Source organism: Ambystoma mexicanum, chromosome 5q (assembly GCF_040938575.1).
Source record: "Ambystoma mexicanum isolate Mex_15411 chromosome 5q, UKY_AmexF1_1, whole genome shotgun sequence".
Classification (NCBI taxonomy): Eukaryota; Metazoa; Chordata; class Amphibia; order Caudata; family Ambystomatidae; genus Ambystoma; species Ambystoma mexicanum.
Genome location: NC_090933.1, coordinates 1,082,391,702 through 1,082,410,123, shown reverse-complemented (window position 1 = coordinate 1,082,410,123; position 18,422 = coordinate 1,082,391,702). Strand labels below are relative to the sequence as shown.

Here is an 18,422-nt window from a genome sequence, read left to right as displayed (position 1 = left end):
CAGTAGACAGGACGATTCCCTCTTTAATTGTATTTTTGTTTATTTACTATAGCGCCTACACCTGGCCGCTTTACGAAATATAATGTGTTTGTACAATCAAAGTAAAGATGAAAGGTAAATAACATGCCATAAAAGGGAGAAAAAGACCCCAGAAAAAAAGCACTGCATTGATAATCCGTAAAAAAGTAAATGTGAGGGTCAAACAACACAATGGATTGTCACGTGACAAACCAGCCACCACTCAACGAACAATTGAATTTGGGAAGCAAAACATTAAAAAAAAGTCCAGTCCAGGAATCCAGATAAAAAGGGAAAGGCAGAAAAGGGATTCAAAAATTCACCCGAGCCTTCCATAGACGAACCCGACCTGGCCAGATTGAATTCAGGGCATCAGACTCTGGGCAGCAACCGCTAGGCACCAGTACCCCAGATCCTCTATAGAGAGTCTAGAGGCAATCCCTACACGGAACACAAAAATGGGGGGGAAATGAAGTGAGGGGGGCGTCAAGATTCCAACCTTCAAGCATCATGTAGGCCACTTGAAGCGAGGTCACCATCAGCAAATCCGTACACACAGCGGGGCCACCAACAGACACCATCAGCTCCATTCATATCTAGCCCAGGAAAACAGGCCACAGCAATCCCACAGGCGCGGCTCCAGCCGCCAACACAGCTGCTAATCACGGCAACAACTGCCGGCAAACCCAGACTGGACACCGCTGACACGGCTCACCTCCAAATGGTCCACTGCTCCCCAACACAGCCTTTCGCAGCTGCTGATAGCACCCTGACAGCGACTGCCTCCGAGTGCAGCACTGCCCAAGCTACATCACCCTTCAGGCCCCTCAGCCATAGCAAGCCGCTGCGTTGCCAGGAGCAGGACCCAGAACCACAGCCACAGCAGTCCTACCAGCAACGCTAATGGTGGTGATGTTTGATCATTCCCATTTCTCTTCAGTTGATTATCAACATTGGAAAAATCTTGTGTGCCAAGAAGCCAGTTGGTGTATGGCTGATTGTCAAAATATTTAACATTTACCTGTAGCCAGCATATCATATGTTAATTTGCAGAGTATCTAGGCCTCATTACAAGTGTGCCGGTCCGGTAACAATGGTGCCTGTAAGCCTGCCGGCAATCTTGTTACCAGACAGGCACACTACGAGTCTGCGAGCGGGTGCCTTCCTGCCGGCCAGGTCAGACCTGGCCGGCAGGACGGCACCTGCTTACAGACTTTTTTGGAAGCACTGGCAACGTTAATGGAATAGGGATTTACATTTTTCCGGCGCCTTACTTCACAAACCGCTGGGGCTGCAATGCTGTGGTGTTTCCGTAAAGTCAGTTGCTGGAAAAAATCACAACTCTGGTGGCAGCCTGCGTTTATACTGGCACGGCTACTGCCGGAGTTGTAATGAGGCCCTCTGTCTCTCTCCAACTCTTTTTCTCTCTCCCTCCTTCTCTCTCTCCCTGTTTCCTCTCCCGTTCACGAATTCTCCTTATCTCTTTTACTCTCTCTCCCTGTGTTTTATTGTGAGATCCTCACTGAGCTCCCTCCTCCTCTTTTTCCCTAAAGGTGTCCTGTGATGGGAGGAGAGGAGAGTCTGAGCGGTGGAGCAGGGCTGTACCTGTCTGGAAAGCTTCAATGTGTTTCAGTAATCGTTTGAAGTGTAAGATGCGAGTTAAGCTAACTTTTGGAAAAGAAGGGCTGGGAGGGGGTCTAGTATATATAGGGTTGACAGGTTTTCAATATCCAAAACCAGGTCACCAACTTCAAAGTAGGACTTCAAATTGACAATAGCCAGCAACACAAAAGTAAGACTAAACTTCAGTAGCGCAGGGACAGGATCCAAACAACTGAGAATGCTTATTGAGGTCACCTGAAATTGAAAACTAGTTGCCCAGCTGAAAGTCATTGATTTGAATGTATAATGTGCTAGTGTAAGATTTTTCCACCATCTTATTCAGGGAGATGTGCAGGTAGAGCACCACTCTGAGAAGCGACTTGAACTGTCTGTTCTTTTAAGTCTTCAATGAGGAAGAAAGGGTGGTTTCTGAAGATCCTCTGTGCACGTGGCATTCTGGTAATGATGCCCGGCCTGGAAAGCGGACTGCGAAGACTGCAGATATTTATGAAGGTGCATGGATTATGGTCCTTATTGTATACTAGAGAAAAGTATTTGTGACAGAAAATTGTTTGTGTACTTTTTTCTTTTTCTCTACTATACAATTATCCATTATTTCCATTAGCATGGTACAAAATGGTAATGGAAATGTTGGAGAATCTTATTGAGTCTATGTACTTTACTGAGAAATGTAAAGTAGGTGGAGTCTATAAGATCATTTTTGTTCTATTTTCTGTGAGAGATGGCTCGGAGCCTTGTTTTGGTGTTTTTTGATTTAGTAGTTTAATTTATTTGCCAGGCGAGGCCAGGAAGTAAGGTGGGGGAGCGAAATGAGGGAAGGGGCACCAATGACTGGTACCGAGGGGCAGTTGGACAGGGGAAGATGTTGGGTGTGCCTTAAATCTAAGGTAGAGGGCAGTGTTTCTCATGCTCCTTGATTGCAGCCTCGTAAGCACTTTGAAAGTGCTCCCCCCTGCAGAGTGGTGTGTTGCAGTATATACAGAGTACTTTTGTCTTGGAAAGATATGGATCAACAGCCTCTTTTATGGCTTGCCAGGTAGCTTGTGGGATCTTCTGCCCCACAGGAGTAGCCTCTGTGGTGGCAGTATTGGTTGAGGGGGATGAAGTAGAGGAAGACAGACTACTACTTCCTGAGAAAGGAACCGCCTTTCTCAGAGCATGGTGGTGGTTGGATTTAGTGTGACGGTGCATGGAGGAGGTCCCGTAGGAGTATTGGCCAGGTTGTCAGCGAATGAGTACAATGTTGCACTCAGTGCATTTCACCTTGGTAGTCTTAGCCTTTAGTAAACCCCCAACGGTGGTAACGAACCGCCACACCCAGGATTCTCTCTGGGTGCTGGAGGTAGGCATTTCCTCTATCTCATCTTCCTGGCACTATTGATTCTTTTCTGCGTCATTGTGTTTTTTCTGTTGTCTGGGCCCAACATCTGGTGGTTGTGGTGTTGGTGGTGGTGGCTCCTGGGGATGAGGGATGGCCATGGCTGATGCCATTTTTGCAGTCAAATAGCAGTTATGCTAATATTCTTTCAAGCATGTGCTCTGTCCTGGATTAAAGATGGAAAGTCAATAAGCATAGGTCTAGGAGCTGTGTAAGGGTAACATTTCAGCTTGACATGTCCTACATCAGCTGAAAATGCAGTTTCAAACTGGTCACAATGCACAGTCCCGTTCACGAAGCACAGACCTGTTCGCAAAAACACGTCATGATTCTGCGCGCACGCATGGTCATGTGACACTGTCTGGAACGTCTGCTGTGACGACAGACGTTCACGAACTTCGGCAAACAAAAAACTGTGCAAAAAGTTTGCAGAAAGTTAATAGAAGTGTTAAAAGTGTTGCTAGGAGGAGGGAATGGCATAGTTTTTTAATTCATCTTTCTAGATCGACCGAAAATGCTGCTACATTGGGGGTAATTATGATATTAGGGAGTTATAGCAAATTAGGGTGCACTGGTAAAAACCCATGAAATTCAGTGAACAATGTTGTCAAAGGGACGTTATGGTTAAGTTGCACTAATAAAAACCTATGAAATTCAGAGAAAAAACGTTGTTAAAGCGACATTATGGTTACAAATAAAACCCCAAAACCCTAGAAATTCACCAGTTATGGTATGCTAAGCAACCAAACATGCACCACCACCGTGCACTGTTAAGACTAACACCCAGGACATCAAAGATGAAATCACAAATGTCATTGATCTCATCACTGATGACATCACATATCTGAGCTACTTGTTTTAGTTGACTGACATATGTAGGCCAGGCGGTTTTGTTCACTGACAGTCAGAGTATGAAAATTCAAAAAGTGCAATATATGTAGACGTTAACCTTCTTGTATGTTCTTAAAGTGCTTTTTTCAAGTTGAAAAATGGTTTCAATGTTGATCTCTCATCGGTACGCCATGCCGGGGTACAAATAGCAATAGAACCCTTGGAGGGGGGCATTACCGGACTGATAATGACCCAGAGCTGTGTTAAAGCCCTCCCTTCACTCAGACCTGTAACTATCAACCTGGGGGCCTTACCAGACCAGTAATAACCCCGCCCCCGGCTGGGGTTCTATTGCTTCAGTGTTAAAGTTGTAGGCCTAGTCATCACCACTGGAATACGGCCAAGCTATGACCTGGGCTCCTTTGTTCAGCTCTATCACACATCCCCCTACATAAGTGGGCAACGCTACCCTAAGCACCCTTGGCCCTTTCCAGTGCTACATAATCCCACAGAAGCAAGCCAACACAGAGGAGCTGGGTAGTTCTAGCCCTGCAAAAAATCAACGATTCAGGTTTTGAATCTGCCTCCCCCCGACCCCTGCAATCCCACTAACAACCGCCCTCGCTCTTTTCTTACCTGCACCGCGTGCAGCGAGGCCAACTAAAATGGCAGAAAAATTCCTAAACAAGAATGATCTTTCTTATTCGTATTAGGGTATTTATTGAAGGCAGCCGTAGCTTTGGGAGGCAACGAAGTATTTTACAATCATAGGGGGACGAGCACAAGATCACTGTTTTATTCCTGGTATCATTCTCATAATGGCCTGGGTAAAAATAGCACATGTTAACAGAGCGCTTAGAAGAAAGGGAAGCCATCAGAAATCACTATATAAACAATTACATGCTATATCAACTTCACCTGAGAGCTACATAATAGAAACTGCGCTGGGTGCATTGAATTGATGCACATGACATGCATTTGGTTGCACATAAGGGGTCGCTGCACGCTGTGCAAATGAATGCATATGAAGTGTTGGTAAACCACCTGCTGGTAGACATGCATGTACTGTACCAGGACATATGACACAGTGAAAGAAGAGGCACTTAGAGTACTGCTCTTTTATTCTATCAGGACATGTGTAACCCACTGGGACGCCCACAATGCCCCCCAGGACCTGAATGAGAGTGATGCCGAGTCATGCAGCTCAAAGAGCCGGGATAGAAGGGAGGCTGAGCAGATATTGACAGGCCTTCTCCGCAATGCACTGACACGCGGAGGCCCTGATTGTGCTTGGTGGAGAGCACTGCATGGGTGAGGATACCCTTAAGTGCTATGGGTGTGAATGTTCGTCCTCAATTCCATAGGTTATCATTGTAGGCTCCGCCCACTGCCGCACTTAAGTAGTTGCAGCCCTCAGTAGGAAGAGGGGAGCACATCACAGGCTATCCCTCATGGAGCATATCAGCTTGACAGGCCGAGATTCTGTGCAGGCATCGAGTGTTCTGACAGCTGCCTCCACACAGGTGACAACATGGTCGGCGATCTATTACACTCATCTCTATAGACGTAACACGCCCTTGCACCGAATGCACAAATAACCCCAAAGCTACCCCCTACCCCAACAGCAAACAAGACCCCTGTGACACCTTCTCCAACGCACACATACCGATCTGGTGGCACCTCCTCCAGTCGTCCACATACGCAACACCTCTTAGCTCTCTCCCCAGCAAACATGTACCCATACAGAGCTACAGCAGTGCAGAAGATACGTCTGGCTGGTAACGACTCCCACGTCATCAAGGAACACCAAAGGCGATGCCATGGCAAACCATACGCAAGGATAAACACACTTACCTGCAGTGAACTCAATGAAGGACACTTTAAAGAAATGTTTCCAGGTGTCTAAAATTGATCACCACCAGAAAATTGTGGTTGGATGCGAAAAAGTCACTTTTGAAACGTAATCTTCACTATTAAATTCCAGACCAAAATACTTTATTCCCATTCACATTACATAAGAAATTGCTCTAGAAAAACAGAAACTGCAGTCAAGTAGGCGAATTTGTTTATATTATGCACAGCGTATGATGTACGGCATAGCCCTACTCCCCCAAATGGTGAAAGAGAAGCAGTATTAATTCCATGAACTCTTAAAATAATGCCAAGACCAGGTCGCCCAGCCCGGGGTCCTGTATATGCAGCACTTACAGTGAGTTCTCCGGATTTTACAAATGGCCACCAGCCTCGGATGCGCTTCTGCTGGAATATGGAGATCTTGTTCTCCTCCCTGATGCCCGTGGTCATGCTGAGGTCACAGCTCTTAGCATTCTTCGCTCCTCGGTGGAATCCCTGCAGGTTCATCTCAATGGATCCTGGAAATTAAAAAGCAAGCGCTTAATGTCTTTTGTAGGAACATTTTGTTACATAGACCTTTTAAATTGACACATAAACCGTTAAAGTCTTGAACTCCTCCAAGTCAAATCATGATCTTGTCTTTTAAAATGCATTGACTTTTGTGTGTTTAGCGTTTACAAACAAACAGACCATCGATGAGTACTGTACACTGTAATGGCTCGCTCGGGCTTTAATAGTTTCTTATGCAACATATTGAAATATCATGAATTTATGAAACAAGATGGCCGACGTGAAAGGGTGGGAATTGTGTTTGTAGCAGCTTGACAGACTGCATACATGAACCCCCTAATGAGAACCTGCTTCTGTGACTGAGTGTCACAACTCAAGGTTCATGAACTTAGAGCTCATGACCTAAGTCCTGTGACGCTTGACCTGAACAATGGGACTCTTACGCATGTAAGACCAAACCGACGACCATGCCTTTTAGGTGAGATCTCGAACTGACTTTTAAACGATATCGGGTTCAGAACTGTATAGCCATGTAACGTTATCAGGTAACAATGTCGCCATGAAAAAAGTCATCACGTTGGTGACTTTTTAAAATAAATGCATTAATGATGTACCCTCCAGCCTATGAAACACTTTCCCCAAATATTCTAGGACTGGAGGAAATAATATATAAATATACCCTTCCTACAATATTTTGGGAAAGAATTCTGGTAGCCAGGAAAAAGTCGCCAGAACCTGACAACTTTTTCACAGCAACATTATTACATGGATACCATGTAACTTAAGGTAAACGTTACTTTAAAAAAAAAACATGTATTATTCTATAATGTATTGATTGAATTCGAAAACAAACTCTTTAGATGTACACATTGACAAATGAGAATAATCATGTTTATCCTAAAACTTTCGATTGGGGTTTAATGTCCAAATATGTACTGGCACATGTCATATCTATAGATGTGAAACATATACTTGACAGTCGTTGTGCATGATAATTACCTGCACACAATATCCCCATCGCCTTTTCTCCTATGTATTTTAGAAAGGACCAGACAATATACGTCTTTAGGAACTAGACTATGTACTTTCTTGTATTTGAACATTTTATTCTTTTGGCATCCTGGGTCACCGCAAGAATAGCTATGAAGTAAGAGTCACTTCACTGGAGAGTACTATACATTGCATCAAGAAATAGAAAGAAAAGAAAGCTTCACATAGCCCACCATTTAGCTATTCAAGCATGAGTGCCATGCATTGAAGACAAATGCACGCACATGGAAATAGAAATAGGATTTATGAGACTGTCGCTAACGCTCAGAAGCCGCTCTAACGTGTCTTCTCCAACACCATGGGTTAGACATGTTCACAGGCACCCTACTACGGCGAACCTTCCCTGCATCTCCTCTGACAGCCCGTTGTTAGACTATTTCTCGGATCCTATTCCTTAAGGAATATACACTTGAATAGCTTTTGACACTTTCTGCCCACCTGATTTTTGATGCATTTCCTAGAAAGTAAGCCACGGTGCTCATTCTCACAACCAAACTCAACTTCTCTTTGCAGAACTTCAATTTTCGTGCAATTCACTATAAACTCTAACAGTGGAAAATATTTATTTTGGGTAAGAAACCTCTCTAATATATATTTAACTTTGCCATATGCCACTTTTCTTGGCTAGATCAATTTCTAAAATTGTACAATTGTTTTACTTTGTCATACAACTTTGAAGATGGATATGACAAAAGGCGTGGAAGGCATGTCTGCTAGGCATCTTAATAATGGATTGTGTAGTGTGTAATTATCGGAAACACCCAAAAAGACAGAAAATAAAGTCTGAATGGGAGATTTGGCTGAATTCCGGCCGAACGAACATTTTGAACGGACGAAGAAATCAAACAAATATCCCATTTGGTGGCATTATAGTGACCAAAGGGAGTGGCGGCTGCGCCTGTTCGTATAAAGTATTTAAAAAAATTAAAAATAAATTAAAGGACCCTACAGTGCCAGTTCCTGATCACAGAAGTGAATGGGAACAGGCGTTGCAGGGATATGGCAAGTTGGCGGCACACAGTGGAGTGTGCTGCTGACGGGTAAATACGGGGGTAGGTGGGATCGGGTTATCTGAAATGGCTACAGGAGGAAATACTGAATGGTATTTTTGAACAAATAACATTCTGTCATTTCTTCCTCAGTCATTTCGGATACTTGAAAATCACCCAAATTCTAAGCACTGATAAAAGACACATTGAAATCATTTGCACTTTACTCAAATACATTTTCATGGTACATATGTACTCCCCTTCCAATGCCCGCATTTTAAACATGTATTGCTTGATATTAGCAACAGACATGGACTGCCAGGTGCATCTAGTCTACTTCTCATGAGCTGCTGGACGGCAGGAGGCACCCAATCCATGAGGGAATTCTACAAAAGTCTTTCTTTTGCAAGTTTGGGTATTGATGGGGTTTCAATTGTAGACGACTGCAGCCTTCTTTCGTCTCAAGAAGTAGAGCAGAAGATTGAACTCTGAACTTAGCAGTAAAGTCATTTTGGCTGGTGGACTTACTCTCTCAAAGGGCCTCTGATTAGCTGAAGGAGAAACCTGATTGTCGACTCTTTGTAGCGGGGAGAGGACCCAGCGCAGTCATCAAGTCGCAATTTGCAATTTCCTTATGTTTAGTTTTTCTCTATTGCGGCCATCTTGTTTAAAGACCCTAATGTTCCATACAGTACAAAGGAACTCTCATTCAAGTGTCTTTACCCCAGCCCAGTCCCCAATGACTGGGAGCTGATGAGGCAGCATTGATTTGAGGTAAGGCTGCAGTCCTGTACTAGGGAAGATTGTATCCAAGATGATCTCTAAATACCTTTATCAGAAGGACTTGTATGGAATTAATGCACCTAAGCTCGTTTAAAGGCGGTAAGAAACTGCAAGATTTTACACCAGTAAATAAGGTCCTATTTACAGCACTACAAACTACTTGTCAGCGTCCCTCTGCTCCAGGCCACGGAAAAGCAGATAAGAACTGCCGCTGGCAACTAAACCACTGAGCCACCTCTCCCTGACTTGATGAGTTCTTGGTCTGATAAGGAGAGCGCATTCTGCTGGAAGATTCCTGATTAGCCTTGAGAGCCCCAAGGCAGGGTTAGCACTGACCAGATGATAGTCCTTGATGAGCGCACTAGATAAACAAATGGATTGTAATTGATTCTAGCCCTTGACGTCCATTGTGTTTGGTTCAAGCTAAGCGTTCTTAAAGAGCAGGCAGCTTTCCTCAGACGTGGCGCCCGCCGGGTGCAGTCTGCGTAAGGCCAGTCATTTTGGGAGTTTGATGAGGGCGCCATTAGAAGCCGGTCATGGCCATGATCCTGTATGCACTCGAAGAACATGCAACAGACTGGAAGAGACAGATCCTTTAAACAGAGACAATCCTGGAACCATTCTGAAGTGCCATTATATCAGCCCTATGCCAGCTGGATCTTCCATTTGTCTTCAAAGATAAACAATTGCTTTGCCTTTCTTTTTCATTCGTTAACCTTTTCTTTGTTTACAATATTTTTAAAATATAGAGAAAAATATCAGCCAATATTAGGAATTAGCCACTTCCAATATGTCTTGCTTCAAACTACTGAGCGGGGAAAGGGATCACGAAATTTTTGCAGATATGATCGAAGGATTCATTCCAAAAGATAGTTAGTGGGAGTATGAGGGGAGAGGGTCAGAATGCCTTTGCAGCTAAGCACAAAGGCTGCATTACAGAACCTGACAGGGTTAGCGTCAGAGTGCCATTGCACTTAAGCATGAGGGCTGCATTACAGAATCTGACAGAGTTAGCGTCAGAGTGCCATTGCACTTAAGCATGAGGGCTGCATTACAGAATCTGACAGAGTTAGCGTCAGAGTGCCATTGCACTTAAGCATGAGGGCTGCATTACAGAACCTGACAGAGTTAGCGTCAGAGTGCCATTGCACTTAAGCATGAGGGCTGCATTACAGAACCTGACAGAGTTAGCGTCAGAGTGCCATTGCACTTAAGCATGAGGGCTGCATTACAGAACCTGACAGAGTTAGCGTCAGAGTGCCATTGCACTTAAGCATGAGGGCTGCTTTACAGAGCCTGACAGGGTTGACAGGGTTAGGGTCAGAGTGCCTCTGCAGTTAAGCACAAAGGCTGCATTACAGAACCTGACAGGGTTAGCGTCAGAGTGCCATTGCACTTAAGCATGAGGGCTGCATTACAGAGCCTGACAGGGTTAGGGTCAGAGTGCCTCTGCAGTTAAGCACGAAGGCTGCATTACATAACCTGACAGAGTTAGGGTCAGAGTGCCTCTGCAATTAAGGACAAATGCTGCATTACATAACCTGACAGGGTTAGGGTCAGAGTGCCTCTGCAGTTAAGCACAAAGGCTGCATTACAGAACCTGACAGGGTTAGCGTCAGAGTGCCATTGCACTTAAGCATGAGGGCTGCATTACAGAGCCTGACAGGGTTAGGGTCAGAGTGCCTCTGCAGTTAAGCACGAAGGCTGCATTACATAACCTGACAGAGTTAGGGTCAGAGTGCCTCTGCAATTAAGGACAAATGCTGCATTACATAACCTGACAGGGTTAGGGTCAGAGTGCCTCTGCAGTTAAGCACGAAGGCTGCATTACATAACCTGACAGGGTTAGCGTCAGAGTGCCATTGCACTTAAGCATGAGGGCTGCATTACAGAACCTGACAGGGTTAGCGTCAGAGTGCCATTGCACTTAAGCATGAGGGCTGCTTTACAGAGCCTGACAGGGTTAGGGTCAGAGTGCCTCTGCAGTTAAGCACGAAGGCTGCATTACATAACCTGACAGAGATAGGGTCAGAGTGCCTCTGCAATTAAGGACAAATGCTGCATTACATAACCTGACAGGGTTAGGGTCCGAGTGCCTCTGCAGTTAAGGACGAATGCTGCATTACATAACCTGACAGGGTTAGGGTCAGAGTGCCTCTGCAGTTAAGCACGAAGGCTGCATTACATAACCTGACAGGGTTAGGGTCAGAGTGCCTCTGCAGTTAAGCACGAAGGCTGCATTACAGAACCTGACAGGGGTAGGGCCAGGATGCCTTTGCATGTAATCATAATGGCTAAATTACAGAACCTGGCAGAGTTAGGGTCACATTACATGTCTGGTGGTATCCTGGTGGTAAATCTCCCAGGATACCACCAAACGGTATTACTGTTACTGCCACTTGCTCTAATAGCATTACTGACAGATTTCAAGTGGCGGTAAATGGCGTTAATCCCCATTCCATGGGGGATTTGTCGATACTACCGGCACCGGTAAAACCGGTGCTGGTAAGACTGTCATTTCTTGGTGGTGGAGTGTCGGAATTACAGGCAGCTCGGAGCTGCAAGTAAATCCAGCCACCCACCACCCAAACTCGTAGTTTACCAGTGCGATAACGTGCCAGTAAACAGCATTACAGGCACGTTAACACTGCACCAGCAAACATGTAATGAGGCCCATTACCTTTGCAGCTAAGCATGAAGGCTGTGTTGCAGAACCTCACGAGGTAAGGAGAGGAAAGAGTGGGACAGCGAACAAGGAATGAATTGAAGTCAAAAGCACAATGCAAAATCAGAAGCAAAAACATATGCTGGTTTTGTGAACACAGAATAAACATTTGCAGTTTATCCTTTTAACATTGCAATCCACAACTTGAAATGCAGATTTCAATATTCCCTTTTGTGAACTCTTGCCAGTCACAAGAAAAATGGGGCAGGACATAGGTATCCCCTGCTGGCATGACACTTGCAATTTAATTCTTTAATAGTCTGGGTTTCCTCATGTGTGTATAATATATTGAATGATAACTGACTGTGCAGAACAGGCAATAATCAACTGCAAGGTAGTAACAGTCCATAGAGGGCCACTTCCACTGCAAGTTCAGGAGCAGCTTCCTTGGGAGGTGCAGATAACAATCCCTTGAGACAGCTGCACGGACCCCAAAGTTTTCATACAATTTAGCTTTTCTTATTGTGTAGCAACTTTGGTTAAAATGGAAGCTGCTTTATGAAAGCAAAAGCAAAGTTTGATGGAGTGTCATTGGTGAGACTGAAACGTTGGATGAGGGACATCATAGGGACCAGGCAGATCCACCTGCTAAGTGATGAAACCACCAAATGAGGTGCCTCTCTTTCCACACTATTCTATAGTGCTTGACAGGGTTGTGTTGAACCCACTACAAGCAGATTTCTGCTCCTGTCACTTCACGGAAACTGCTCTCATGAATTTCTCCAACTTCATTGCCTATGCTAAGCACTCCAACAATCCTCTATCCTAATTCTCCTTGACCTGTCCTCTGCCTTTTACACTGTCGGTCACTCTGATCTCCTTATCATTCTCTTTCTTCTTGGGATTCACAACCAATCCCTTGCCTGGATTGAATCCTACCTGGTATAGGTGCACCTCTCAACTCACTCCTGTTGGTGTTCCACAATGCTCTGCCTTGGGTCCTCACTTCTTTACAATCTACACCTGTGCTCTTGGGGCCGTCTTTTCTTCTGTTGGGTTCTCGTACCGACTCTTTGCCAATGACACCCAAATCTTATTCTATTTTCCTGACCCCTCAGCTGATCTCTCTATCAAAACTTCCAAATGTCACTCTGCCATTACATATTGGATGGCTTCACACTCTCTGAAGTTAAACTCTAACAAAACAGAGTTGCTCTTCTTTCCTGCCAAATACTCTTTCTCATCTCTTCCCCTGCGTATCCAGTTCCTACCTGACACTCTCATCTACTCTTCTTCAGCTAGAAACCTCAGCATCATCTATAATCCTTCTCACACCTTCTCTACTTTCATCTCCAAAATTGCAACGGCGGCTCACCTCCGCCTCCTAAATATTGGGAAAATCAGGCATCTCCTTCCTTTCAACACTGCCAAGAATCCCCTAACAGCTCTTGTCTTCTCCAAACTGGACTACTGTGACAGCATCCTCTTTGGTCTCACCCACAATGATTTCAGTCCGCTCAACAAGATTGTTAACTTCGATACCAGGACTCTCGTTGAACTCCCTCACTTCATGTCTACTTCCTTGTACCATCAACAGGCTGTACGGCTGACAATGCAAAACAGGGCCAGCTTTAAATTTCTCCTCCTGGTTCATAAATCTATCCATGATAAGGAACCACTATATCTATCCTCCTCTATCCAACTCTACAACACTTGTTGTGATCTTTGCTCTGAATCCTCGACTACCCTTGTGGCTCCTCGCCCTCCCTGTTTCCTCTCGCTTCAGATATTTCTCTCTTTTTGCTCCAACTGCATGGAATTATCTCCCTCTGGGCATCCAAGAAACATTTCACATGGATTTGTTCAAACCATACTAAAAGCCTACCTCCTCGCCTCCGAGTTACCCTCTTAACCTACCTCTCATATGCCTTCTAGCTAAAACATTTCCCTCATCTTTAACCTGTCTCTGTCCCTTACTTTCTCTGCCTCCACTCTAGCACTTCATCGATCATGGTCACATCTCTAACACAGCTTACTGTACAACATACCTGCACTTAACAAGCATTGGCAAAGCCAATGGTTTTGGTCTTTGCAATTGTTTATTGCATTTTCCATTTATTGGCAAGAATATAGTTAATACTTGGGCACTACTACCTAGTAATTCCAAACTTGTCAGCAAGATATTGTTTGCAGACTAATAACATTAATGTACAGAGTAAAAAGGCGTTCACTTTAGTGTATGGTACACTTCTTACTGTGTGTATTCCTTTTGTTACCTGCCAGTAAGCACTAACCTACAGACATGTGTGGAATATTTAAGGTAAGCACAATGATTTTAAGGGTGAGCTAGGATGGCAGGAGTAGAGGTGAGTTAAGTTGGAATAGAGAAGGGGTAAGATAAGGTTGGTGGCAGTAGGCATGGGTGAGCATGGTAGGCATGGATGAGCTAAGGTGAGTGGGGGTAGGAAGAGGTGCGCTAGAGTTGGTGGGTTGGGGAAACAGGAATGGGTGCTGTAGGGTGGGTGGGTCTGGGTGAATTAGGGTAGATGGAGGTAGACTACACCATCTGGGTGGTGGGTATTAGAGCGGTTGGTGGGGGTAGAGAGGGTATGGTATAAAGGGGTGAGGTAGAGTGGCAGAGAGAGGTGAGGTGTTGTTAGGGAGAATTATCATTTCTGTGCTAATTCCCTTCAACCTTAGAGACCCCCAACTCTTTTGCTGGACTTTAAGACTTTTACATTTTAACCCTGGAGTGAGTGAGACCTTTTTTTCACTCTCTCATGTGTTTTGACCTGATTTGGATTATGTGTTTCCACTGTTTTTGGAGTCTGACAAACTCCATAGGCATATACTTTTTGTATGGTGACACACCAAACCTTCAGTGCAGTGTCACAGGGAAATCCTTTAGATTTTGCATAAGGTTTAAATACCTCTTCTTGTGTGAACTACTGTTCCCAAGAATAGTAAAGTGACATTGACTTTACTTACCTTTTCTCTTTGTAGGTCCAGCACACACCATCTTATGTGGAGTGCTGGGGGGGTTACCTAGTAGCCCCCTATCCTACATTCTCATGTAACATTCTTTATGTTACCCTCCCTACTTCATTGTGCTTTCCTAACGCAGGCTGAACCCACAGCTGCAATACAGCACCCATGGGTGACCATTTTGTCAAAATGGCCCCGGTCTTCTTTTTTCTCTATTTTCTGTTTGTCAGGTCTTTCTTGGGTTTTACTCTGTGCGTTGAAGCAGATTCAAGCCCTTTGTTTGTCTTGCCTTTGGCAGGCTTCAGCCCTGAAGCTCGCTTCTGGCTCCAGTGTGTCTGGAAGGACAGGATGTAGGGAGGGTCCCGAAACTCCCCTGTCCTTTGTCTCTAGGAATGCCTGAATGCAACCAGTCCTGATTGGCTGGCAGGCTGTGCATGAATGGGAGAAACCTGCTTAAAAGGCGAGTGTTTTGGGACTAGATGCAGACCAGTGGGAGAAACACCGGATGAAGAAACTGTGAATGAAGCTTGCTGCATCTTCCCGGCCCCTTGAATTGCTTGGTGAAGCCCTTCTGCTGTGCTGAATCTCCTTTCTCAAATCGACAGAGAAGCTCCAGAAGGGATGACTTCTCCCTTTGGGTTAGTGGGACCAATTAACCCTGAGACGAACTCCACTGGACCATCTTCCCAGACTGGCTGTACTTCTTTATTGCTGCAAGAACCGTGTGCCAGGAGTCGAGTAATCCGTAGTCGTGTGAAATGTCTGAAATCCGGCTGGAAGCTCCAGGAGTCCCCTAAGGACCCTCCTGAAGCAGGACAACCAGAGTTGAGTCCCCTCACCAGAGTGCACGACCCAAGGAGTGAAGGAAGCCTAACCGGTATCCGAGATATGCAACAGTGCTGTTTGCTAAGCGATGAAACCACAAAGTGCCACTGAACCGAAAAGTGCCTGTAGTTGCCGACAACCTCCCAAGTGCCACCGCAGGAGCCCTTCAGACGTCCTCCCTCTTGTCCCCACGACTGAGGCTCAGGAGCACAGGGTCTGCACCTCTGTAGCAGGACAGAATCCAGCTGGACCACTCTTCTTTAAACCAGAGGTACTGTTTAGACGTGGGGTACTTACCTTATTGTCTTTTAGCTGTGCTTTTCTCAGTTGGGAATTGCAGTGGCTTACCTTTAGAGTTGATTCCAACTCTGTTTCCAGAGGCTTAACAGCTCGTGACCCTACAAGTGAGTTTCTAACATACTCTCTAACTTTGTGGAAGACTTTGATTCTAAGAAGTGCCTCAGCTCCATAGACTGTTCCAAATTGACTTTGGCTGTCCGGGCTCCCTGAAGACTATTCTAGCCCATTGACTTTGATATTGTTTGTCCCTGATAGGTGGTAACTTGTTTTAGACTGTTACTGCTGGGAAAGGCTTGTCTAGATTTCATTGGTAGATTTAAGTGTCCTCACATATTTATTTATTTATTTATTTATTTATTTATTTATTTGTATATTGTTTGTTTAAACCTTTACAAAAAATAGAATCACATGATAGAAAACACAATAAATACAACATTAAAACATTTTAAAATCAAGAACATTTCATTATCATCAAGACATTTCTAAAAACAGTGTTTTGTGACTAAGATTTTAAGATATCATACTTGGCATTTTATGAAAGAGAGCAGAAATTCTTTAAAAAGGCAATAATTCTTAATTTCAAGACCGTGGAGCTGTTGTGTCGAATCTGAAACCATAACATTTCAGTGTTTACACAGTGTAAGTGTACAATAAATTGCTCACAGTATTGTATACGTTCTTTCAATAACGCTGGACATAACAAAATAAGATGCAACAGGGTTTCTTCTACCCCTTCTTCTTTGCAAAACCTGCACCAGCCCCAAGCATCTTTTAGCATATTCCATCTTTTTAAGACATGATTTGTTTTAAGAATATCGAAGCGGAATCTCATAAAAGAGTTTCAAAAATTTCGTGACAGGTATTTTTCCAAACCAACTTCCAACCGGGGCTTAAATTTCCAACACGAGTAGGCTTGACTCACGATTTTAGATTGTGCTACTGCATTAAGAGTCTGTTGCCAGTCATTACATTTCAGAATGTATTTCACTTTTAGGGGATTGGTTGATAGCGTCTCTGGCGGTATACCTGCTTTCCCCAAAATTTCTTCAATATATTCTTTCAATTTCATACAAAAATCATTAGATGGGTCTCTCCCAGCTAACATATACAATGATTTGGCATCATTCACTGAACATTTTCTCCACAATAACATTTTTTTCCAGACAATTATAGATCTCAGCGATTGTAGACCGAATTCATATCTGATTACTTCAATTGGTATATTCTTCGGAATGAAATATAAAACACCTTTCCAAATTGCACTTTCTAGTTTTTTCATCAAATCAATACTTTCAAGTTCATAAAATTTCAAACCATATACCAATTTAGGGATACATGACATAGTATAAAATTGTTTTAGAGGTATCGCAGTAAATCTACCAAATATGGCGTCGATTTTGCGCATTTGTCTTCGAATCATGTCAGCTTTCACTCCTAGCTGTCTTTTCACAATCGCAACATAGCCATTACCTGAAAAATGATATCCTAGATATTTAAAGGACTCTTGACAGGTAATTTTTTTCCCTTGATGAAACCAAGTTAACCGGGACTGATTTTTGCTGGTCTTACCTAGACACATTATAGTTGTTTTGTCCGCATTAATTTTTAAATATATACTGGAAATAAAAAATACAAAAGTATTTATCAGTCTCTGCAGACCCACCTTTGTGCAGTCTAAAAGTAAAAAATCGTCAGCATAAGCTTACCATTCCATAGAGATACCACCTAGTTTCGGTGCTATCAATCCTTTACCTTTCATTTCCTTACCAGCATTACAGACGTATAAATTAAATAATGTAGCAGCTAGTTTTCAGCCTTGTCTAAGGCCGTTTGGAATTGACTGTTCCGATGAAAGCCTCCCTTCGGAGTTAAGTCTGATTTTGATTTTGGTATTGGACTATAAGTCAATAATCATTTCGAGGAGATGCGTGGGGATCGATACGTCTCTTAAAATTTCCCATAAAGTGTGTCGATCAACCAGATCAAAGGTCCATTGCTGCCACAAACATTGTAGAGCCTTGTTTTTGCAGCGCCTTAGATTGCAAACTTTTCAGAACAAGATCTCCACAATCAGTGCCCGACTTTTTCTTAAAACCAATTTGTTTGATAACAAGGGCTTTACAGCTGCTAATCCAATTGTCCAAGTCTTTGAGAATAATAGACGTAAAAATCTTATAATCAGGGTCGGATAAAGCAATAGGCCTGTAACTTTCAGGAGCAAACCTAGGGCCTTTCTGGTATATCGGAATCACAATGGCTAACCTCCATGATTCCGGAATAAGTTTGTTAGCAAGTATATCCGTAAACAAAATATGTACAATTTTTCCCCACAGGAGAACATCAGTTTTCAAAATTAAATTCGATAAGTTGTTAGGACCTGGAGCTCCTGAGTTTTTGGCTTTCACAATCATGCTAGATATATTGCTTGAGGAGATATCCAAATCCCAATTAACAATTTCATTTTTTTGTATAGTGTTCGCTTTCAGTGATTTTTCAGAACAGGGTACCTCATATAATGCAGTAAAATGTTGTTTCCACGTATTTTCACTGATTTGAATAAGGAGAATCTCTTTTTGCATAAGCAGAGTATCATTTAACAACAGCCTAAAAT

General features: G+C 43.7%; 1 protein-coding gene across 1 annotated transcript in view; it reads right to left on the bottom strand.

The window, feature by feature from the left end:
• The window catches only part of FER1L6 (fer-1 like family member 6), a 1,078,814-nt gene that overhangs the window by 56,419 nt on the left and 1,003,973 nt on the right, over positions 1 to 18,422 (bottom strand). The window contains exon 39 of the mRNA XM_069621590.1: positions 6,059 to 6,222. Coding sequence (XP_069477691.1) covers positions 6,059 to 6,222 — 164 coding nt within the window. The remainder of the gene's footprint in view (positions 1 to 6,058; positions 6,223 to 18,422) is intronic.